This window comes from Leptopilina boulardi, unplaced genomic scaffold (assembly GCF_019393585.1).
Source record: "Leptopilina boulardi isolate dan_hultmark-lab unplaced genomic scaffold, ZJU_Lbou_2.1 LbouV2_70, whole genome shotgun sequence".
NCBI lineage: Eukaryota > Metazoa > Arthropoda > Insecta > Hymenoptera > Figitidae > Leptopilina > Leptopilina boulardi.
Window position 1 is genome coordinate 817,995 of NW_026138017.1, and position 24,140 is coordinate 842,134.

General features: G+C 29.1%; 5 protein-coding genes across 9 annotated transcripts; 4 read left to right on the plus strand and 1 right to left on the minus strand.

Moving 5' to 3' along the window:
* The first annotated feature begins 9 nt into the window (after window positions 1-9).
* LOC127290537 (pre-mRNA-processing factor 6) lies at window positions 10-4,278 on the plus strand. Of its 2 annotated transcripts, none has more exons than XM_051319176.1 (10): window positions 10-307; window positions 408-467; window positions 531-657; window positions 727-1,277; window positions 1,342-2,122; window positions 2,192-2,407; window positions 2,477-2,818; window positions 2,908-3,251; window positions 3,314-3,647; window positions 3,983-4,278. In XM_051319176.1, exons 1-9 carry the CDS (start codon window positions 210-212, stop codon window positions 3,591-3,593), a joined length of 2,799 nt encoding a protein of 932 aa, XP_051175133.1. In that variant the 5' UTR covers window positions 10-209; the 3' UTR covers window positions 3,594-3,647; window positions 3,983-4,278. The 2 variants fall into 2 exon arrangements, with proteins under 2 accessions (XP_051175133.1, XP_051175134.1); XM_051319177.1 differs by having other exon boundaries at window positions 4,014-4,278.
* On the plus strand, window positions 4,142-5,221 carry LOC127290560 (cytidine deaminase-like). Its single transcript, XM_051319237.1, has 2 exons — window positions 4,142-4,290; window positions 4,712-5,221. Exons 1-2 carry the CDS (start codon window positions 4,254-4,256, stop codon window positions 5,149-5,151), a joined length of 477 nt encoding a protein of 158 aa, XP_051175194.1. The 5' UTR covers window positions 4,142-4,253; the 3' UTR covers window positions 5,152-5,221.
* Window positions 5,222-5,534: 313 nt separating this feature from the next.
* Window positions 5,535-14,494, minus strand: LOC127290534 (serine/threonine-protein kinase mTOR). 3 transcript variants are annotated; one of them, XM_051319167.1, is made up of 9 exons: window positions 14,278-14,494; window positions 14,036-14,134; window positions 8,728-13,726; window positions 7,356-8,668; window positions 7,138-7,276; window positions 6,938-7,078; window positions 6,225-6,849; window positions 5,934-6,114; window positions 5,535-5,843 (listed from the first exon to the last, which is right to left on the minus strand). In XM_051319167.1, the coding sequence occupies exons 3-9, from the start codon at window positions 13,675-13,677 to the stop codon at window positions 5,828-5,830; spliced, it is 7,365 nt and encodes a 2,454-aa protein (XP_051175124.1). In that variant the 5' UTR covers window positions 13,678-13,726; window positions 14,036-14,134; window positions 14,278-14,494; the 3' UTR covers window positions 5,535-5,827. The 3 variants fall into 3 exon arrangements, with proteins under 3 accessions (XP_051175124.1, XP_051175125.1, XP_051175126.1); XM_051319168.1 differs by having other exon boundaries at window positions 7,138-7,280; window positions 7,360-8,668; window positions 14,278-14,486; XM_051319169.1 differs by having other exon boundaries at window positions 7,138-7,280; window positions 7,360-8,668; window positions 14,032-14,134; window positions 14,278-14,486.
* A 224-nt stretch (window positions 14,495-14,718) lies between these two features.
* Window positions 14,719-20,862, plus strand: LOC127290536 (kinesin-like protein KIF20A). The gene is made up of 17 exons (XM_051319175.1): window positions 14,719-14,831; window positions 15,366-15,868; window positions 15,954-16,581; window positions 16,656-17,089; window positions 17,157-17,355; window positions 17,426-17,876; window positions 17,944-18,519; window positions 18,616-18,690; window positions 18,757-18,840; window positions 19,007-19,081; window positions 19,141-19,312; window positions 19,388-19,539; window positions 19,616-19,855; window positions 19,940-20,095; window positions 20,219-20,376; window positions 20,486-20,618; window positions 20,693-20,862. The coding sequence occupies exons 2-17, from the start codon at window positions 15,370-15,372 to the stop codon at window positions 20,756-20,758; spliced, it is 4,098 nt and encodes a 1,365-aa protein (XP_051175132.1). The 5' UTR covers window positions 14,719-14,831; window positions 15,366-15,369; the 3' UTR covers window positions 20,759-20,862.
* A 311-nt stretch (window positions 20,863-21,173) lies between these two features.
* Window positions 21,174-23,239, plus strand: LOC127290568 (ubiquitin-conjugating enzyme E2 L5). 2 transcript variants are annotated; one of them, XR_007844385.1, is made up of 5 exons: window positions 21,174-21,323; window positions 21,682-21,777; window positions 22,050-22,236; window positions 22,322-22,558; window positions 22,981-23,239. XR_007844385.1 is itself a non-coding variant. In XM_051319247.1 (4 exons), exons 1-4 carry the CDS (start codon window positions 21,222-21,224, stop codon window positions 22,486-22,488), a joined length of 552 nt encoding a protein of 183 aa, XP_051175204.1. In that variant the 5' UTR covers window positions 21,174-21,221; the 3' UTR covers window positions 22,489-23,239. The 2 variants fall into 2 exon arrangements, 1 of the variants encoding a protein (XP_051175204.1); XM_051319247.1 differs by having other exon boundaries at window positions 22,322-23,239.
* The last annotated feature ends 901 nt before the right edge of the window (window positions 23,240-24,140 follow it).

The following is a 24,140-nucleotide window of genomic DNA, read 5'->3' on the forward strand; positions in this document are numbered from 1 at the left end:
CAACGATTTGTGATTGTTAAAATCTGAGATAAATTAATAAACAAATATAAGTTTTAAATAAACATTAATGTATTTCTTTGTAAAAAGAAATGATCTGATATAACTGAAAGGATTGACAATATTACATTAAATGTAAGGTTGTTTAATTATCTTTTTTAATTCGTTGGTGAAACGAATTGTTTATAATATATAAAGAGAAAGACAAAAATATGGCAGTTCCATCATCAGCATCGTTGTCAACAAGAAATAAAAAACATTTCCTTGGTGTTCCTGCACCTTTAGGATATGTTGCTGGCGTTGGCAGAGGGTAATTTATCTTTAATGAATTTTTTTTTTCACTTCGTTAAGAGAAATTATTTTTTGTATATTTTTCTAACCTCAAATTTGATTATTTTGTTATAATATAGAGCAACTGGATTTACTACTCGTTCGGATATTGGACCGGCACGTGATGCCAATGATGTTTCGTGAGTATTTAATTTCAATAAATTTCATAGTTTTATAATAATTTTTGAAATTGCATTTTTTAGAGATGACAGACATGCACCACCAACTAAACGGGCTAAAAAGAAAGAAGAGGAAGAGGAAGACGAGGAGGATTTAAATGATTCTAATTATGACGAATTTTCCGGTTATGGTGGTTCTTTATTTAGCAAGGTTACTTATTTTATTATTTATTAAGTTTTTAAAATTGAATTTTTCTAAAATGTTTTTTTTTTTAATTAGGATCCATATGACAAGGACGATGAAGAAGCGGATGCAATTTATGAAGCAATTGATAAGCGAATGGATGAGAAACGTAAGGAATATCGAGAGAAACGTTTAAGGGAAGAATTGGAACGTTATCGTCAGGAACGACCTAAAATACAACAACAATTTTCTGATTTAAAACGTGATTTAGTTAGTGTTACGGAGGATGAATGGAAAAATATTCCTGAAGTTGGTGATGCAAGAAATCGTAAACAAAGAAATCCACGTGCTGAGAAATTTACACCGTTGCCTGATTCGGTTCTTTCAAGAAATTTAGGCGGTGAAACAACATCGAGTATTGATCCAACAAGTGGATTGGCGTCAATGATGCCTGGTGTTACAACACCTGGTATGTTAACACCAACTGGTGATTTAGATTTAAGAAAAATTGGTCAAGCTAGAAATACACTTATGGATGTGAAATTAAGTCAAGTTTCGGATTCTGTTGCCGGACAAACGGTTGTTGATCCGAAGGGTTATCTCACTGATTTACAAAGTATGATTCCGACCTATGGTGGTGATATCAAGTGAGTAATTTCTTTTTTTTGAATTTTTAAAAATTTTGAGAATGTAATTTCTTTTTTCTTTTAGTGATATAAAGAAGGCGCGATTACTTTTGAAATCGGTACGTGAAACAAATCCAAATCATCCACCAGCTTGGATTGCGTCAGCTCGTTTGGAGGAAGTAACGGGTAAAGTTCAAGCGGCACGTAATTTAATAATGAAAGGATGTGAAGTAAATCCAACGTCAGAGGATTTATGGCTTGAGGCAGCGAGATTACAACCGGCGGACACTGCTAAAGCAGTTATTGCACAATCTGTACGTCATATACCAACTTCGGTGAGAATTTGGATAAAAGCCGCTGATTTAGAGACGGAGACAAAAGCAAAACGACGTGTTTATCGTAAGGCATTGGAGCATATTCCAAATTCGGTGAGATTATGGAAAGCAGCTGTTGAATTAGAAGAGCCAGAGGATGCGAGAATTTTATTGAGTCGAGCTGTTGAATGTTGTTCAACGAGCGTTGATTTATGGTTAGCTTTAGCGCGATTAGAAACCTATGATAATGCGCGTAAAGTTTTAAATAAAGCGCGAGAAAATATTCCCACTGATCGACAAATTTGGACAACGGCAGCAAAACTTGAGGAGGCAAATGGAAATAAGCATATGGTGGAGAAAATTATTGAGCGCGCTATTTCATCGTTAAGTGCAAATGGAGTGGAAATTAATAGAGAACATTGGTTTAAAGAAGCGATGGAAGCAGAAAAAGCTGGTGCCGTTCATTGTTGTCAGGTGATTATTAAATCTGTGATTGGAGGCGGTGTCGAGGAAGAGGATCGAAAACATACCTGGATGGAGGATGCAGAAACGGTAATATTATCTTTTTTTTCTGTATTTTATTATATTTTAAAATTAATATTGAATTTTATTTTTAATTAGTGTGCTCAACAAGGAGCGTTAGAATGTGCACGAGCTGTTTATGCATTCGCTTTGAGCACTTTTCCGAGTAAAAAGTCCATTTGGATGAGAGCTGCTTATTTTGAGAAGACTTATGGAACAAGAGAATCTCTTGAAGCTTTGTTGCAACGAGCCGTTGCTCATTGTCCAAAGAGCGAAGTTCTTTGGCTTATGGGAGCAAAATCGAAATGGTTGGCTGTAAGTATTTTTTTTTTTTTAATATCCGTAGTTTTCAAATTCAAACTAATTTTCTTTTTTATTATTAAGGGCGATGTTCCGGCAGCAAGAGGGATTTTGTCATTGGCTTTCCAGGCGAATCCAAATTCAGAGGAAATTTGGTTGGCGGCTGTAAAATTAGAATCTGAGAATTCAGAATATGAAAGAGCGAGACGTCTTTTAGCGAAGGCTCGTGCATCAGCTCCAACGCCACGTGTTATGATGAAAAGTGCAAAACTTGAATGGGCGCTCAATAATTTGGATACGGCTTTGAAATTATTGAAAGAAGCACTCGAAATGTTTGATGATTTTCCTAAATTATGGTTGATGAAGGGACAAATTGAAGAACAACAAAATATGAATGAACAGGCTCTTCTTACTTACAATCAAGGGGTAATTTTTTTTTCTCTATCTCCTTTCTATGATTCTAATTTCAAGAGATTGTAATTAATTTTTAATTTTTTCTTTTATATAAATTACAGATGAAGAAATGTCCAAATTCAATTCCATTGTGGAGGCTTTTGACGCATTTAGAATGTCGCTCGGGTAGAGTTACAAAGGCGCGTTCAGTTTTGGAAAAAGCGCGATTGCGAAATCCAAAGAATGATGAATTATGGCTTGAGGCAGTGAGAATTGAAAATCAAAATTCAGCGACACATAATATGGCGCATACATTAATGGCAAAGGCATTGCAAGAATGTCCAAATTCGGGATTATTGTGGGCGGAAGCAATTTTCATGGAATCGAGGCCACAAAGAAAAATGAAGAGTGTCGATGCTTTAAAAAAATGTGAACACGATGCACATGTTCTTCTTGCTGTTTCCAAGTATGTATTTTTTTTCTTCTCGATATATATTATATATTATATATTTCTTTTTGAAATTACAGATTATTTTGGAGTGAGAGTAAAATTTCAAAGTGTCGAGATTGGTTTAATCGAACAGTGAAATTGCGACCCGATTTAGGAGATGCTTGGGCATATTTTTATAAATTTGAAAAACTTCATGGTACTGATGAGCAACAGGAGGATGTGAAAAAACGTTGCATTGCTTCAGAACCAAAATATGGAGAGAATTGGTGTAAAGTTTCAAAAAATATCAACAATTGGTGTTTCAATACTGAACAAATTTTAATTCTTGTCGCAAAGGATCTACCCATTCCAATATGAATTCGAATTTTTCGTATATTTTGGATTGTACATATAAAGACTATTTCCTATAAGGTAAATAAATATTAAAAATTAATTTTTTCTCTATTCTTTTTTATAACTTTAAATTTAACATTTACCTTCCTAATTTATTGCATTATAATTATTATATTAAATATAAATGAGTTGTTTCTTTATAAATTTTTTTAATTTTGCAAAATTAAAGTTTACATAATAAGAATTTATTATAAACATTTTTTTTAAACTTTGAAGACTAATAAATTTTTATCACTACATTAGAATATTAACTGATATTATATAATTTGTGAAAGTTACGTTCACTTTTATTTTATTTTGTAAAATTTAAGTATTAGAAAAATTGGAATTTTTATTTTATTTTTATTTTCCAGAAAAAGAAATATAAAAATAAATTATTCTTAGCATAACTTTAGGTTCAACTCTAAGAAAATAACTCTGCGCAGAAGGTTGTTATGAAAACTAGTTCCTTCACCTCCGACTTTCAGTTTAGGTTAGGTTGAAATATTTTCTTTTGTTACTCCAAAAAGAAAGTTAGACACTGCACTATTCGTCATTCAGTATCTGAAAATAGTTGGTAACTGACTGGAATTAATGTGCTAGTGTTAGTTTTTTTTTTCTTCAAGAAATTTTCACTTTTTAAAAATGAGTACAGAAAAAATCGTCGATTTTAATACTCTTGGTTCGTATTTTTTTTTTTTTATTTATAACTTTATTTCTAAAATTGTTATTACTCTTTTATGAAATTATAAACAACAAATTGTAATTGTTATGAGAGTTCCCCCAAATTTATAAATATTAAATTGAAATTAAATGAGTAATAAATATTAAATTAAAATTAGTAATTGATTAAATTAAGATATCTAATTAAGTATTTAATTAAATAACTACTTATAAATATAATATAATAAATATTAGTTGATCAGAATAAATATATATATTTCTATATTCCGTCAGAATATTTTTGAATTAATTATTATTAATGAATTTTATTCGCGTTAAGTAATTGATTAATAGTTTTTTTTATATAATAAAAATTTTGAAAAGATCATTAATTGATTATATTAAATTTCCGTTTGAATTGAAGTTTTTATTTTTTCAAGACAATAGTATGCAGGAGTTGGTAAAGGAATGTATAGCAGTTCGCGAGATGGCTTATGCGCCTTATAGTAAATTTAAAGTTGGAGCAGCTTTACGTTGTGAGGATGGATCAATAACAACTGGTTGTAATGTGGAAAATGCTGCATATCCACTTGCAATTTGTGCTGAACGTGTGGCAATTGGAAAAGCAATTTCCGAAGGTAAACGAAAATTCACAGCAATTGCCGTTGCAGCTGATATAATTCATGGCTCAAAAAATGCATCACCATGTGGAATGTGCCGTCAAATGATGACCGAATTTGGTGATATGCCGGTTTTATTAACATCTCCCGATAGAATGAAAATTCAATCAACATCAGTTGTAGAACTTTTGCCATTTTCCTTTGGCTTTGAAAATATCAAAAATGGTATTCAATTTCCCATCAATCACAATATTGAGTAAATTTTTCCTAATTTCATAAATAATGTATATTTTAAATTTATTTTTAAAAATAGATTTACGCAAAAAGAAATTGTTTTTTGTAAGTTTTCTCTGTTTTTAATAACCTTTTCTTTTATGTCATTTTTTCGATTGCAAAAAATAATTAATTAATTTTATTTTTACTCAGTATTATTGTGTATTTTGTATAAAAAAATTTTTTTTTTTTAAATTATTAAACAATGATGAAAATTGTTTTTCCACTCGATAATAACATTAACAAAGAGATGATTCTAATTTACTTCGGAATTGATAATAAATAAATGATAAGCAAGAAAAAAATCTGTCTACGAATGCTATTAATGAACTAGAAGGCTATTATTTTGTTGTGAAAGAAAAACAAGATCTTAAGTTTTAAATGTTTTTTTTTCTTTATACATCCAATCTACGAGTACAGAAAACCTTTCGTTTTTTTACAATATCAGTTTACTGGTAAAATATTAATAAAATTATCATTAAAAAAAAAAAAAAATTTAATCGTCGCGTAAGACTGCAATATATTTACAAATTAGTACAATGACAAAAATCGTAAAATAACTGAACTTCATTTTGATCAAGTTTCAAAATAAAATCAATATTGATAGTGCGTTTAATTTTAATCGTAAGAAGTTTGTTCTTCTTTATTTAATTTTTTTTTTTTTTACCAAAATGGACACCTGAAATGTAAAATAGATTTTATTGAAATTTTGTTTTCAAAAATGAATTGTTTAATAAATCATTTGATAAAAATGAAAATGAATACTCACCATCCAATGTAACATTGACAGAGATTTTCATTATTGGTTGCCTGTTGAATTAAAAGATCAACTTGGCGTTGAACGCTTAACATTTGATCATGCGAAAAATCACGACCTGTGAGTTTGTCTCTAACTCTATTTGTGATTGCAAGCGCCTTTTTATTTAAAGCTTCTGGTTGATTACTATCACCTAAAATCACAAATTAAATATTTATAATTTTAAAAAATTAATTATTCAATTTTAATATTTTAATTACACATTCTTATTTTAATAATTTCTTTATTTTAATAATTATATACCTCCATTCTCAATACTGCAGGGAGCTCCTTTTTTCGGTAAAGTTGCAGTTAATGAATCAATAATATCACCACGCTCTTGACTACTACTTGCACTCATTCCCTGAGCATCGGATCTTTTCACTTTTGGCACTGTATTATCCATGAGTCGCCAATTTAACAATGGATCATAAACAAATGCTTCTAAAACGGCCATAAGACTGTCTTTATTTCTATGTAATACGGACATAACTGATTCGCATGTTCTTCGATAAGTGCCTTCAATACCCGTGACTTCCATTGCATTAATCAACATTCTCGTCAAACGGAATGGAATTTTCTCTGGGAATTTCTCACGTGTCATTGCCACTTCAAAGCAATCGCCAAAATCAATGTGAAGAATTTTTCCACTCAATCGATCGAGCATCAAATTCGATGGATGACGATCACCAAGTCCAAGAATATAGCCAACCATTGACATCACAGCCAATGATCGTGTGTAATTTGTTCTACGATCGAACCATACTTCACTTGATGGTGATTTTAGCCAAAGAAGACGTGACAAATCATCACCGTTTGTATGTTCCAAGGCATGTTCGAATACTTCTACTTTTTGCATCAGCATAAGATGATCGTAATCTGGTGCCATCTGTAAAAAAATTTAATTTTATAATTAAATTCTATATATTTAAATTTTTGTTTTTTAATAAAGAAAATTTTTATTGTGTAATACTAACTCGAAGCATAATTCTGTGTTCAATATTGAGAAGAATTTTCTTTTTCTCTCGATAATCTCTAATAAGAGTGTGTAATGTATCGCAATGAGGCACCCAACCAATAAGGCCACTATTTGTTGACAATGGTATCACAGCGTATCTCTAAAAGCACAATTATCATTATAATTTAAATAAAAGAAATTTAAAAAATTAATTTTTACCTGTATAGTAAGATTTCTTCTAAAAGTATCAGGATCGTGTAACAATAATGTATTAACTAAACCAAATAATTGCATAACTCTCTCGTCTTGTCGTAGATCTTCGTGTCCCTTCAAAAGGAACATATAATCCTTACCGTTGCTCCCTAAAAAACAAAATTGGAAAAAAAATTAATACAAATTTCCAAAAATTTAATTTTAATACAAATTTAATTAAAGACTTGCCTTTAATGCACAATTTCCTTGGTCGTTGTTTACTCGTAATAACTTGCATAGAACTATGAAAATTCGAGATCCTTATAATTGGCTGTCCCGGTTGATAACTTCCAGGCACTGCTAATTCAAGATCACGACATAATAAAAGTTTTGGACTCACATATTGTAATTCCAAACTTGTCAATTGTGGAAGTTGTCGTGATATACGTCGAAAAACATGATAATAAAGATCCCATGCCTGATTAAGATCACGAACATTACCTGAAGCTTTAAATCTATGGCACCAATCTTGAGCTTCAACTAAATCCCTTCCATAGGCTTGATTAAATGATGTTTCTTTCAATGTTTGTGGACCACGTTCAAGCATCGCGTGAAGTGGTTCCAATGTATCAAACATACCCTTTACATTTCTCTCACCAAAATATAATCGACTTGCTTCCTCAAGACCCGCGTGCCACAATTCATGCCACAAAATTGCAACTCTAATTAATTCATCACTAGCCATTATTGCCTGTTGCACCAATGTGGGACTATGTTCACACATATTTTTCAATATTTTATTAGCGGCCGTCTTTCTCGCGTGACTTGCACTTTTTGATGCCACCGTCAATGGATAGACAAGTGCTTGTGGATGAGTTTTTCCAATATCAATCAATAAATGATGAATACATCGTCCAACAAGTGCTCTTGGTGTATCGATACGTGCAATCAACTGTGGAATCACTTGAAGCCAAGTGTTTATTTCAATCATTCGAATACCCTCAACAATTGCGTCATAAACCTCTGGCCATTGTCCATATTCAAACCAAAGTGTCAATAGTCTTAATGTATCTTGTAGTGAATTACCATGGGATAAATTAATTGATCGAAAGAATCCTTCAACAGCTGGTACAGCATAACGAGAAATATATTGTGAACTACAAAGATTTCTCGATCCATTCGATGACGATGAATTATCCTGATTAATAATTTCACCTTGTTGATGTTTATAAAAGAGAACAGTCTCATAATTTGTATAGGCAAACGAATGCCATGCTTTATACCATGTTGGATCGTGTTCAGTTGCCGCTGAATAATAAGTAAGAACCATTGGAATTGAATGTTCCTTAATTCCCTGTAATGCTTCGGTCCATTCACCTAATTTTAAATAACATCTTGCTAATAAACGTTTTCTTGCGTCTTGATGTTTCTCATCCTCTTGATTCATCATTGAATTACCCGAATTTGTTAACGATGATGTGACAAATTTTTGTAATTGACAATAAGCCTCTTCTCGTTTTCCAGCGACCCACATGTGTTTACAATAAGCAAATGTTACCTGAAAACAAGAAAAATTAATAATAATTGGAAAATTTTTTTATAATTTTTAATAGTCACCTGTGGATGATTAGTAGGTAGTGGTTTATCAGGAACTAGCGATGGATCCATTCCAAGGAGCATTACCAATGTTTTGTGACACAACATAAGATTTCCACTCTTTCTACAGAGGCTCGCATATTTTAACCATGTATACATATCATCTTGTGGCGAAACAACGAGTGTATGAACTTGTATTATTTTTTGCCAATCTTCAACAATACGTTGACCACCTTGAAGTCTTTCCCACCACATACTTTTGATTGTTGATCTTCTCTCGGGTACCAATTTAAATTGTATTACTTCTTCTAATTCAGCTAATTTTTGCACTTCAACCATTGCATTATAAGCACGTTGATAACTTTCACCTGCCATTGCCGTTAATTCTGTATCAAGTAAATCTCTTGCGCTTTCAATTAATTCATGAGCAATATCATATCTCTCATCGTGAATTGCCAATACAGCACGATAAAATGCACCATCTTGAGTATCTTTTGATATTAATGACACATATTTTTGCATACTCTCCCATTGATTAAGACCCCAGGCTGCTGCTGCTGCCATTCTTGCCATTCTTTGTTTTGTTTCTTCACTTTGATTTAACCATTGTTTCATTGCCACCTCATGTAATTGTCCCCATTCACCTAATGCCTCAAGACATCTCATTTCACCTAATGTTGATTCAACATCATTTGAATCAATTTCAAGTCTCTCATTATAAAGTTGTAGTGCCTTATCCCAATTATGTAATTTCTCATACCATCTCACTTGTACTTTCAAATCAGGTTGACTATGTTGATTCATTACATACTCAAGAAGACCCTCAGCAGCTTCTTTTTGTTGAAGTTTATTATTAATCGATATTAATGATTCAAAAACATTACTCTTTGAATCATTATTCTTTCCATCTCTCTCTGTATCATTTTTATTTTTACTCTTGTGAAATTCATCTTCCTTGTAATGAAGTGCCTTTGCATATGCACGACAATGCATTGCTCTTTCGCCTAAAATTTTATTATCCAAAGGAAGTGGTCCCTTGTCACAGTGTTCCATAAATTCAGCTAAATTTAAAATTGTTTGTGTTATTTCCGGTAAATCGGGAACCATTAATGCTTGCTGTAATGTTTGAATTAATTCAGAGCGATAACTTTCATTTAATTCAGACCAACATGAAACAAAAGCAGCATTAAAAAGATCACGTGGTAATTGAGAATATGTTTGTGCCAATGCCCAACATGATCTTAAAGCAGGTGATGGTGATTCTTTTAATAAACCAATTGATAAACTTTTAATCCACTCAAGCCAATCGTCCTTTGATACTCTTCTTGTTGCGGTCCATGCTTTTTGAAGATTTGAAGCATCAACATGTAATCGTTTAATTGTTGTTGTATCAGAAGAAGTTAGTGACATATCTCTATTTTTATTTTTCGATTGTCGTTGCTTTATAAGAAGATAATCTTCCGTATCGACAACCGATGATTCAATATCAATTTTATGTACAAGCCATTCGTAACGTGTATTTGAAATTTTATGTTTAATTATCACTTTTTGTACCATAAGAATAAAAATTTTATACTTTTTACCCAATTGAATGATAATAGCACAAAGTGTATCCATTGCCGTATCACGAAGATCAGGAAATTGATCGAGTACACGTACTAATGGATGAATAATTCTTGATGAAAAATCAGTGAAATCTAAACAATCAGACAAATGATCAATTGTTTCTAATGCAACTCTATTCACAATAATTGGACAATCCGTAGCACAAAATAATTTCACTATCGGTGGAAGCACCAAATGAAGATAATTATCCAAATTATTTCCAAATTTCTGCAATGCCTGAAGAAGTTTCACAGTAACTGTACGATCTTTACTTGGATCATGATTTAAAACCTTAAGAATTTGTGGTATCAATTGTGGAATATAAATTTTAAATTCAGAACCCAATGCAACGGCAATATGTTCAACGAGTAATATCAATGTACTTTGTAATGGACTATTAACAGTCCAAAATTCTTTAATAAGAACAAAAATATCATCGAGATAATTTCTTATATGTTGCTTAACGATAGCAATTAAAATTGCCAATTGTTGAAATAAATATTCACGAAATGTAATATCGGCCGTTCTAACAACATTCAAAAAACTTGGCATCACTTGTGATATATAGGGAACGCATTTAATTCCCAAACTTTTGAATATAAAAGTCACAGCCTGAACAACCATTGTATGATGTTGTGAAAGTGTTGGATCACGAATAATTCTCATCAATGTTGCAATAGCAATTGCTGGATAATATTCTTCTAATGTTGACGATGACATATTAACGAGCATTTCACTTGTCGTTAAATCCTGATTCATTTCGGCATCACTTTTTATATCGGCCATTGATGTCAATGTATCTAATTGTGAATCAATTTGACCTAAATTCATTTTATGTTTATAGGGATCAAGTGCCCCTAATAAACCAAGAACTCTTATTGTTTCTCTACGAATATGTGTTTGTTGTTCTGTTTTTAAAAAATTTATCAAAACATCCAATAAAGTTGGATATTGCATATAAGGTTTCACCACATAACCAGTACTTCCTACCAATTGACCCAAAACCCATAGAGCGACACCACGTTTCTCTGGTGAGCTTGCATCCACCAACATTTCTAATAAAATTGACAATAATTCCGGAAGCCATTGTTGCATTTCAGCACCGCTAACCTCAGCCAAATCGCCAATTGCTTTCAAAATTGCTAAAATAACACCTGGATTTGGTTCTGGTTCTTTTAATTTTGGTACCAATACCTTGAGCATTGGTTCCATATAGGGACGAATTAATCTCGGTGCACTCACCACTAAATGATCAAGCATTCTTGCAGCTTGCTCTTTATTTCTACCCATTCCAGAATATTCCAATTCAGTGAGCAATTGAATCAACGTTTTTCTCAAGGACGGCATCACATAGGCCGGATTCATTATACTCAGCCTTCCAATTGTCCTACTGGCAATTTCACGTATTTCAAAAATTTCATCATTCATCCCAACAAAAAGTGCCGATAAACTTTCAGCTTGAGCAAGATGACTGTCAAACGATTCGTCAAGTGATGCCAAAACCCAAAATCGAACATCAGGATCTGGATCAATAATTCCAACATCGAGAAGTTTTCGTACCACTGAAGAAACAGTTGTTGTCACTGTATGTCCTGGTTGATTCAATGAGAGTCGCAAAAGTCTTGAACATGTTCTCACTGCCTCGAGCCTCACTTCCGCCTGTTCCGAAGTAAGAAAATGATCAGCGCAACGTTTCACAAATTGTAATAATGGATTCTCATCAAAATCAAAAGTACCCAATGTTCTTAATGCAAGTACCGTTGACGATACATCAACTTCCGATTGTTGAGATAAATTTGGACTACTCGCACTCCATGGAGCACCTGGATGTCTCAATGGTTTATGCATCAAAACCTGTGAAAGCATTCGTAACAAACCTTGTGAAATATCAGCTTTCAATGATGGTACATCGTGTGCAAGTTCACGTAATGACGTTGTTAAAATTGGACTCAATCCAGTAGCTAACATTGACTCAAGAATATCCTTAACATCAGCTGAAATTGTCTGCTTAACAGCATGTCCCAAAAGTGTTATACAAATAAAAACCGCTGGCTCAAGTGCAATTCGTTTTTTATTCGACATCTCCTTTGATGGCAATGAACTCTTAATAGTCTCCATAATTCTTCCCAAATAGGGTTTTATTGGATCACCAACAGCAACTGCTATCAAACCAATTGTCGTAAACGCTGCCGCTCTATCCTTCTCTCTTCCCTTCAATGTCATTAAAAGATAAGCAAGACAATCTCTAAGATTACTTTGAACAAATTTTTCCCTATTAAATGCAGCAAGTCTTGGCAAAAGATTCATTAACGCATGTTGAATATGTGGATTACGTGATATTCTCTGATTCATAACTTCATCGCTAATATCATCCAATTTCTCCAGCATTAAACTACGACACGCTGCCGATTCATGTGTTGGATGATGTGAACTTTGTGTATTTAAAACATTCTTTGACACAGACCATTTTGAAACAAGATTCGATTTTAAATGTGGCATCATGAGAAATATATCATTCTCCTTTTTTTGTGGTGAACAATTTAATTTCTCCATTAAAGCCTCATAGTCACGTTCCCATTCAATATTACTACATCGCAATAATTCATTTAAAACAAGTAACGAACCATGAATTCGATCATCACGATTAAAATTTCTCTCTCTAAATGAAACATCCTCAAATCCAGAACAAATTTCATCGTAACATTGTTTATACCATTGGGATTTGTGCATTTGTTTTGCTGTTTCACGTTGAGCTGTCACAACTAATGCTGCACGTAATGCTTCAACAGCACCTTCTCGTATAACTGCTTTCATATCACGTACGGCATTGAAAATAACTTCAAAAAATGGTGTAACTTGTTGAAAAAAATATGTTGGCATCGATACTGCCAATTCTTTTAATACAAGAACAGCCGCTTGTCGTTTACCTTCATTACGATCACCACCAAGCCATTCAAATGCACGTTTTACTTCAAATTCAACATAAGCCGCTGTATACGTTCCTGAAACAAGTGCCAATTTACCAACTGTTTTTGCCGCAAGTTCCATAACACCAACATCACTCGATGGTAAAAGATGTCGTAAATAATTAGCAAATCTTATTGTTCGTGTATTAATACTTCCAACATCGGCATCAATTAAACAAATAATCGCTAGAATTCCACCTTTTTTCTCATTCATATCGGAACCTGAAACCATTTCAAAAATATGATGATTAAATTCATCCATAAATGCTGTGAATTCTTCTTGTGATGCCTCACGAAGTTCTGTTTTAACATAAACAGAAAGTTTACGTGCCGCTTCATTGCGCACTTCTTCATGACGTGATTTTAAACGCTGAACGTATTGTTGAACTGTACTTGACATTTTGAATTTTTTTTTTTTTTTTTTTAATTTATCCAAAACAATTTACATCCTATAAGAAAAAAAGAAAATTATCAACTATTTACAGAATTTTCTATAGATACTAAAAATTCATAATAAATTTCATTTACCATTTTGGAATAAATATTTTTTGTTTATTAATTATTATTGAAAACTTAATCATTAAAATACAAATTAAAAAAAGAAAATTAAAACATTTTAGAAAAATTTTTAATTCCTTAAGTAATTTGTATTATAAATTAGGAAATAAAAAAAAATACAAAAGATTTAAAATACTGTCAAAAATCAAATGTAAATAATAAATAACCACAACATACAAAAAGTGTAAAAACATACTCACGCTAGAGAATTTTTGAATTCTCTTTTTTTAGAATATTCCTGACATCTTTTTTTTTTTAATTTTCACACATTATTTAAAAACAAACATCACCTACAGAATCTGTCAAAAAATAATAGCAATTATAATCTATAGCAGACGAAAACATTTTACAATATTATTAAAAACATTATCATAATTATAGGTTAGGATTATTGCATGCGGAATTTAGGATATATACACGTAATTCAAATATATTTACTTACTGAAAAATATTATCTCTTGAATGAATTAAGAGAACGTGTAATTTTTATAGAAATTTAAAAAATTATTGTGTTAATAGAACACAAAAACATTTTTTTTTTTTTTTTTATAAATTTGTTTACAATTGATCGCAATATCAAATTCCACAAACACACCCTGTTGTATTTTCAACCAATCAAATTGATTGCATTCTCTTTGTTAAATAATTGTGATTGATGGAAATAATTTATAAATATATAAATAATTTTGTTCACTAATGGAACTAATTTAATTGAATTTGATATAAATAAATAAAATGTTTATAAATATTTTATTGTAAATATTTTTCGGGAAATTTAACACTTGACAAATTAGAATGAAAATCGAGTGGCAATAACCAATAACATGTTGGTTCTAATAGTAAAACACATTCTGATTGGTGGAAATGACTTTATAATAAGCTGGTTTTTTGAATAGAAAACCGTTTGAATTTTATGTTATTCAGCGGCAGTTAAGACGCATGGTTGACGATATTGTGATCAATGTACATTTAAATCAGTGTATTTCTTTACTTTAGGTAAGTTTTTAAATGATATTTGTTGAAATAAATGGTTAATTTATATTTTCGAATGATTTTTTAATATAATTTACCATTTTTATGAAAGTTTATGTGTTGATAGTGAAATTTAAGGAATGACAAAGAATTACGGAGTGTTCAAAACATTTCCAGTGAATTTTAAGTATTAAAATTTTTCTCTATTTGACAGTTTTAATTAATCATTTATTTGTCAATTTATAATGTTATCAATTTTACCAAAAAAATTATTTTCTAACCTCAAATTTTATTTGTTTTTACATTTTGAAGTCTAAATAAAAGTTTGTATATTATTTATATGTTTCTTATTATTTCAATATTTTTTTATTGTCTAATTTTATTATTGAAGTTTGTTAATACATTTACTTTCTGGCTTTTGTAATATTTAAAAATTGTTAAATATGTCATAAAATAATTAATAGTAATAATAATATTTTGTTTTCATTGTATATGACCTTTTCAAGGACCTTTGAATTCCTTCTACCTTCACATTTTTAATTTCTTATTATGTTTCAGAAATATGGATAACACACTTGATACAATTCGACAATATTCCGATGAAACTCTTCAGGAAGAAGTTTCTTATTTATATGGAAGAGATCCAAGTATCATTTCCCATGGACAACAACGTTTTATTTCCAAAGATTCGCAAAAAAATTTATATTCTTTGTATGAAGAGGAGGAATCAAACGATGTCATTAATTCAGAATCATTATCATCGCAAACAGTTAAAGTTTATTTAAGAATGAAGCCATTTCCACGAAGAATGAAATTATCTAAAGAACAAGAGGAGGCATATATGATTGTCAATTCAACAACTTTAATTACAAAAATGGCAAATTTAGAATGCAATGCAAGTTGTTTAAAGCGACCAAAAAGTTCTGATACTGTTTGTAAAAAATTTACCTTCTCAAAAACATTTGGTCCTGAAACATCTCAGTATGATTTATTTGAACAAATTATTCAAACACAGATAGTTGATTTTTTGGCCGGACAAAATGCCACGGTTATGACTTATGGTAAATAAATTGCTTATTTTAATTTTTCTTTTCTAATTTTTAGAAATAAAATTTTTTGAAATTTTAATTAATTTTTTTTTTTTAGGAACAACTAATTCTGGTAAATCGTACACTCTTCAAGGAACATCAACATCACCGGGAATAATACCTCGTGCTCTTGAATTTATTTTCTCGAATATTAATCCAAAAGGTACACCATGTTACAAACCAATAAATAATTCTGATGTAATTGTATTGGATAATAAAGCGCGTGCTTTAGAATTGGAGATGAAAACAGATCTATTGTCATTTGGATCAGTGGACAAAAATTTATATATAAATTCTTATAAAGAAATGCAGAATTTTCTCCAAGAGGAAACTGCCGAATCAATGCGTCCAAGTTCATGTGTAGAAGGTTTATATTCTGTTTGGATATCATTTGCAGAAATTTACAATGAAACAATTTATGATCTTCTTTCAAATGATATTCAAGCGCGTAGACGACCATTGAAATTATCAACTGACAGTCAAGGGAAAGCATTTATAAAAGGTCTTAAATCAGTTTGCGTTAATTCAGGATCTGAGGCTTATCAAATTTTAATGGCTGGTCAATATAATTTAAAAGTTGCCGCAACAGCATTAAATGCAAGAAGTTCAAGATCTCATTGTATATTCACTGTTACATTATTGAAATATAATAAAGAAAATTCTCCCGATTCTGTGGATATTAGCACGTAAGTTTATCAAATAATAAAAATTTTCTATACCTTTTTTTTTTTTTTTTTTAATTTACTGATTGAATTTGCAGATTCGCATTTTGTGATCTCGCCGGTTCGGAAAGATTGAAAAAAACTCTTAATGAAGGTGAACGTCTTAAGGAGGCACAAAATATAAACACAAGTTTATTAGTTTTAGGGAGATGTTTAAAATCAGTTTATGAAACACAAGGTACAAAACATAAAACAAATCTCGTGGGACCATTCCGTGAATCAAAACTTACGAGACTTTTTCAAAAACCATTGTCGGGAAATGAAAACATTGCCTTAATTGTTAATGTTAATCCATCGCCGAATTTATACATTGAAACACAAAATGTTCTCAATTTCTCAGCAATTGCCAAAAAAATTATAATTGAGCCGAAAAAAATTCATCGCAAAAAATCTATTTCAAGATTTTCGAAAATAGTTGCACAGAGCATTAAATCTGTTACTGATTGGGATGCAACGGAATTTGAAAATACAGGTTTCTATTCTATTTTTTATAATTTCCTTTAAATTAGACGAAATAAATAAATTTTTTTCTATTTTAGATGAATTAGACAGTGAGAGTGAACAGGCAGTTGACATGATACATCGGGAGGATTATGAAGAGGCTTTAGATACTATTGAACAACTTGAAAAAGAAGTTTTAAATTTAAAGAATTTACTAGTGGAACGAGATATGGAAACTCGTCAAGAATTAACTGAAACTTATAGGAATATGATGAAGAAAGTGGAACAAGATTGGAGGTAAAATTTTTATAAAATATTCTATTTTTTTAAGTTTAGTATATGATTTTTCAAAAATTTCTTTATACAGAAATCGAGTCAAAGATGTTGAAGAACAACATGAAGATCAGTTAGAATATTATTTAAATCGTCAGGAAACGTATTTTAAAGAGAAAATAAATAATCTTAAAAAAAGTCGAAAACGGAGTCGTATTGATAGTGATGACTTGGATGATGACGACGATGACGACGTTGATGATGAAGAAGAAGATCAAAAACGTTACGATGAGCTTGAAAATGAAAATACAGTTCTTAAATCAAAAATAGAAACCCTAAAAGAAACAACAAAAAATCTTCGAGAACAGAAAGATAAAGAAGTAGCTGAGAAAACAAAAATTGCTTTTGAATTAAGTGTCGCTAAAGATGATTTAAAAAATAGTAAATTATTATTGGAATCTGTAAACACTAATCAAAATGAAAATAATAATAAATACATTGATGAAATAAAAAGTCAATTAACTGAAGCTCAAGAAAAAAATAAGGTATATTTTATATACAAAATAATTTCAATTTTAATTTCTTAAATTTTATTTTCTTTTATTTTTTCAGCAATTAAAAGTTTTTCTAAATGAAGCGAAAGAAGAATACATTATGATAACAACTGATTGTCGTTTAATGGAGGAAAAATTGAAAACAAAAGAAGAATTAATAGTGGAATACGAAGACAAAATAATTGAATTAGAACAACAATTGGAAAATGTTAACGATTGTCTTTCGGAAAAAGTGAAATTAGCCGAAATATTTGAAGACACTATTGAATCAAAAAATAAAATTATAAATGATCTTCAAGATGATATTTTAAATATACGAGAAAAACAGAATGTGCAAAAAAATTTTATGCGCTCTGAAAAAGAAACAATGACATGTGAAAAATTATCTCTAGATCATAATAAATCGCAAAATTCATTAAGTGACATAAGTTGTCAAACTGAGAATCCAAATTTAATTGATTCTGAAAGTAATACGGATAACATTGAAATTAAAACAAGACTCAGATTATCTACAAATGAGAAAAATTTACAAACATCATTTCTCGATAATAATGATGATGAACAAAATGTTGAATTTGTAAATTTGAAGAAAATGTTCGCTGCACTTGAAATTGAAACAATGGCAAAGAAGACGGTAAATTATTGTTTATTATTATTAATTACGTACATTTATGTAAATATTGAAAAAATTTTCATAGTTTAATTTAATGTTTAATTTAATGATTTACAGAATTTAGAAGAGTATAAAGAAAAAGTTGACAAATTAGAAATGGAAAATAAAAATCTCGAGAAAGCGATTAAACAGGTAAAGAATAAAAATTAAAGGAAATCAAAATTTGAAAAAAAAAATTCATTAAAATATGTTTTGCAGTCTCAAGAAGAACACGAGGTAACAAAGAAAAGAATAGAACAAATTCTTCAAGATGCCAAAGAAAAAGATGACTTTAAATCAATGGTATATATTAATTTACATTTCCTCAATATTTTCAAACAAAAAATGGTAGTTATTTTTTATTACTGTAGTAATTAATATTACAGTCATTTTTAATTTATTTTATTTTAAATACAATTACATATTTAAAAAACAAATATATAAATAGAAATGTAATTTGGAATTACAGTTTTTAGAGGAGTATAAACAAAAAGCTGAAGAATTAGAGAAGGAAAATAAAAATCTCGAGGAAGCGAATAAAGAGGTAAATAATACAAAAAAAAATTAAAAACTTTATTGAAAATTTAAAAATATATTTTACAGTCTCAAGAACAATACGAAGCATCAATAAAAGAAATGGAAGAAATTCTTCTTAATTTCAAAAACGAAAATAAAGCAAAAGTTGTGGAATTGGAGGAAGAAAATAAAAATCTCATAATTAAATTGGAAGAGGTGTCCAAAGAACGTGACACAGAAATTGAGACGCTACAAAATGGCAAGTATTTATTTATGTATTATTAAGAAGTATAATTAAATAATTCTTATTGAAAATATATATATTTAATTGCAGAAGTGAAGCAATTGATTCAATCCAAAGATTCTGTCTTAGAATCGCATGACAGGGAAAATGAAAAGCAAATCAAATTAACTTTAAAAACACTCAGAGCCACTGAGGATGCTCTTTCTAAAGAACGAGAGAATTGTAAAATTCTTCAGAGAAAGGTGAGATAAATATAAAATTACATAATTTATAGTAATTTATTATTTATTTTAAAATTATTTCCTTTGAATTTTTTAGAATGAACGACTAGAACAAGATGTTCGTGGTCTCGAGGATGCGATAAAAGATACTTATTTAAGAGAGGAAATGGAGAATGAAATTAAATCATTAAAAGGCAAAATTCAAATTTTATCTAATGAACTTATACAAAAACAAATGGAATTTGAAAAATTCTCAGAATGTCGTGATGTGACTATTAAAAGATATGAAAATTTGGTATCTAATTTGCAAGAAGATGTCGAGCGAGAAAAAAAAGAGGTGTGATATTTGGAATTTTCTTATTAATTTCAATTTTTCTTTCCTAATAGAGTAGATAAAATATTTTCTTTCTATTTTTTGTAGAAAAGTAGACTTCAAGATCTGTTTCAAAAGCATTCAACGCCAACACCAAGTAAAGATGAGATTAAAAAATTGAAAAATCAACTGGAAATAGCTCAAGAAAAAATACGAACTTTTGAAGAGGAAAAAATAAAAGAAATGGAACATTCTACTCAAAGAGTGAGTTAAAAAATAATAATAAATTTTAATTAATTAGAATTTTCTAAATAAAAACTTAAAATTAATAGGATTATTCATTGATTAATTAGTTAATAATTAAATTAATGGAAATAATATTTTTAGACTCGAAGGGTAAGACGACGAGATAAAGAAAATTATGATAACACTTCGGATGATGAGGCACCATACTCGGAACGTAAAAAACGATCTCCACGAGCAAGAAAGGCCCCAACTCCAATGGCTGAAAGTTCAATAATTGAAGTATCCAGTACAGAGTCTAAGTGAGTTTTCTATAAATAAAAATAATTGAATTCTTTTTATAATAAAAATAGATAATAGAAATTAATAATAATTAAAATTAATTTTTTCCCTTGTTTCAATGAATTTTAGAAGACAAACACGCATGAGAACAGCACTTGGTCCTCCTGAACCTTTACCAATTATTGAAAAAAAGAGAACAACAAATAGACGAAAGAAATTGTTTCAACAAGAAGAAGATATTGTAGATTTAGAGCCTTGTGAGGTAAGCAAATTTCTTTTTTTAATTTTTAAAATATATTAAATTAAATATAATAATTTACTTTATAATTTTGCTAGACTCTGTCACCGCCTCCTCCATCTCCACTTACAGCAATTAGGAATTTGAGAGCACGAAAGAAATAATTTTCAATTGTATATACAGTGTATAATTATTTTTTTAATCATTTAATTGTGATAAAAATGTGTATGATTAAAATATCGTTAAATAAAGTAATTTTTTAAATAAATAGGTTTATCATAGAAAAGTTTTTTTTTAAAAATGTCCATTTTTATGCAAAATTAAAAAAATCCTTTAATTGCTTTAATTTAGAAAATTCTCTTTTAATATTCTTCTTTAAATTCATTTTAATTTAGTTGTTTCATTTAAACAAATTAATTGGAATAATTAATAAATTTCAAAAATTTTAAATCAACATGTAATTTTCTGATTTGTGATTGGTTAATTTACTTGGCGCGTAAAATTTAAATTCCAAATATATTCAATAAATATTCTCTTTAATTTTATTATATTTGGAAATAATTTTGTATAATAAATAAAAATTTATGAATATATTAAGGAAATTTTAATTAAAATTGATATAATTTAATGAATCTTTTTAATTTATCAGCAATTTACATACAATATAATAGAAATTTCCAAAATGTCGGTAGCATTGTCAAAATGGCAGCTACGCGAAGGTTGCAAAAGGTATGATCTGACATTATTTTATCTGTTAATTATTGTTATTTTACATTTTTGTGCATATAATTAAGCTGTCATTTGTAATTATCAAAATCACTGCATATTATAAAAAAGAAAATTGTCTTTTTTAACATTATTTTCAAATAAGACATTCATTAAAATTCATTGCTATAAGGCATCTTGATTCTTGAATATTCCCCGTTTTTTTTTTCTTATATTTCAATTTTCATTTTCTAATTATATCACCTATCAAAATGCAAAATACATAAAATGTTTAATATTTGTCAATATTTAACATTGGATAATAATGATTGATGACATTTTTCATGACCCTGATGATGATCCAGCATTTGTCTTTTCACAGGAATTGTGCGATTTAAGAGCTTCTTCATTAAAAAATTTTACAAATATTCAAGTGGATGAGTCAAACATCCTTACATGGCAAGGACTTATTTTACCAGTGAGTTGAAAATTATTTAAATTATATATTATTTTTTCATTCTAACCTATAACAAATCTGCGATAACGTATATATATATATATGTATACTATATATCAAAGTGACTAATGTGGCTTCATCCGTTAAAAATGTCTCATATATATATATATTTTTTTTTTTACCAAAAGCTCAGAAAATTATCCTATTATAAAGGATTTAAATTATTTTTAATATATATTTTGATTTTTCATTTTTATATTTCTGATAAATTAATTAACTTTATTTTTTTTTAGGATAATCCACCTTATAATAAAGGTGCATTTCGCATAGAAATTAATTTTCCTGCTGAATATCCATTTAAACCTCCAAGAATAACATTTAAGACAAAAATTTATCATCCAAATATTGATGAGAAAGGACAAGTTTGTCTTCCAATAATAACAGCTGAAAATTGGAAACCAGCAACGAAAACAGATCAAGGTTGATTTACTTTTCTATACACATATTGATTAAATTGTATATGTTTATAATTATATTAATTGTTTTTTATTTTTTTTTTTTTTAGTAATTCAATCATTAATAGCATTAGTGAATGAACCTGAACCAGAACATCCATTAAGAGGTGATTTAGCTGAAGAATTTCTTCGAGATAGAAGAAAGTTTTTGAAAAATGCTGAGGATTATACAAAAAAATATGCAGAGAAAAGGCGAGAAACATCATCGGCTGACTAATTCGAATAAAGCCTTATGCGCTAAGGTGCCTGATAAGAAATGACGAATCAGGCCCAGATCCATTGTACAGGTCTCAATGCAAATTATGATATTTATATAATGGAAAATTAAAAAAAAAAAAAAAAAATATTAATATTGTAATAAACAACATACGGTATTGTAAATTTAGCAAAAAATATTTGCAAAAATTCTCTTTAAAACAAAAAAAAATACCTTAGAGCTATAATTTTTTTTCTCGCTAAGTTCTTTTTTTTAATGTTTATTTATTTATTGTCCTAGAGGAAAGAAAAATCCTACTTCAAAAAATAGTCGAAAAAAAACGCATATACGAATGATTCATCAGACGATCTTTTTTATTATTATTTATTTTTTTTTTGAAACACAATTTTCCTGAAATCGTGGAAAAATTCATTTTTTTATATCATTTAATTGTATGATTTTTTTTATTTTTCCTTTTTTTATGATAAAAATAATGAAAAAAACTTTTTTCAGGGAACAGTGTGCAATTGTGTATAGATCGTGGCCCAGTTCTCGAGAGCCAAAAAAAAAAAAAAAAAAAAAAAAAACTTTGCGTGCTTACATATGTCCTGTTCGATAAGTATATAGAAAAAAAATTAATGTTCTTCAAATTGACATTGAATAATATAGAATATTGTAGTTGTATTTCTTAAGTGTTCAATGGTGAGTTATGTCGAGCATTAAATATAATAAATAGACTATTTTAGATAATATTGCGAATTAAACTCGAAAGAACTGAGCTCGCAAAAATTTCGTATTTCGTTTTGAATCTGTTTAAATAAAAAAAAAACAAAAACAAAACAAAGAAGTCAGGATCAGATTGTAAGGATTAATAATAATCGTATAAGTGTACTGTCAAAAAAAAATCGTTAAATAAACTTTTTTTAAAAAAAAATTTTCAAATTATTTTTCGTTGACAAAAATAATTTCTCAAATTAATATTTAGGAGAAATGAGAAATAAAAAACATGAAATTAATAATAAGCAGAAATTGTATATAATATATTTAAAGTTTGAAGTTTATAATTTATGAAAACTAATGATTGATATGAAAAATGATTATACAATTCGAATTTAAAGCTAAGTTTTTCTTGTTTGATTAGATAAGATATTTACAAATCTTGTCGAGAGATAATTAACATAAAGAGACATTTTTTTTTCTTTTTAATGATTACAGTTGTACGAAACGCTTAAAGGCACGATTTGTTGATGCGGTATAAAAATATAAAAAACAAAAAAAAAAACCAAATATACTTAAGAAAAATTTTCACAAATATAGAAATTTCTATAATTTGTCTCGAAAAGCTATTACAACATAGCCATACTTCGAATAAATATCTTATTTATAATAATAATTAATAATAATAATAATGGTATAAAAATCATTTTCAAAATACAATAAAATTGGTGAAAAAATAGTGAACGAGTCACAAATATTAAACCTTCATGACGACTTCAATAGAATATAAAATCCGCGCTTTTGCTGCAATCTCGACTTTTTTTTAATGAAATTATTATTATCTTGTCTTTAATGTGCAATGAGAAAAAAAGGAACAGTATAGAGCAACGAAGTAAAAAAAAATTGGTCTCCTTCACTTTACAGTGCTTTTTAAAAATTCAAAGAGTGCTGAATAG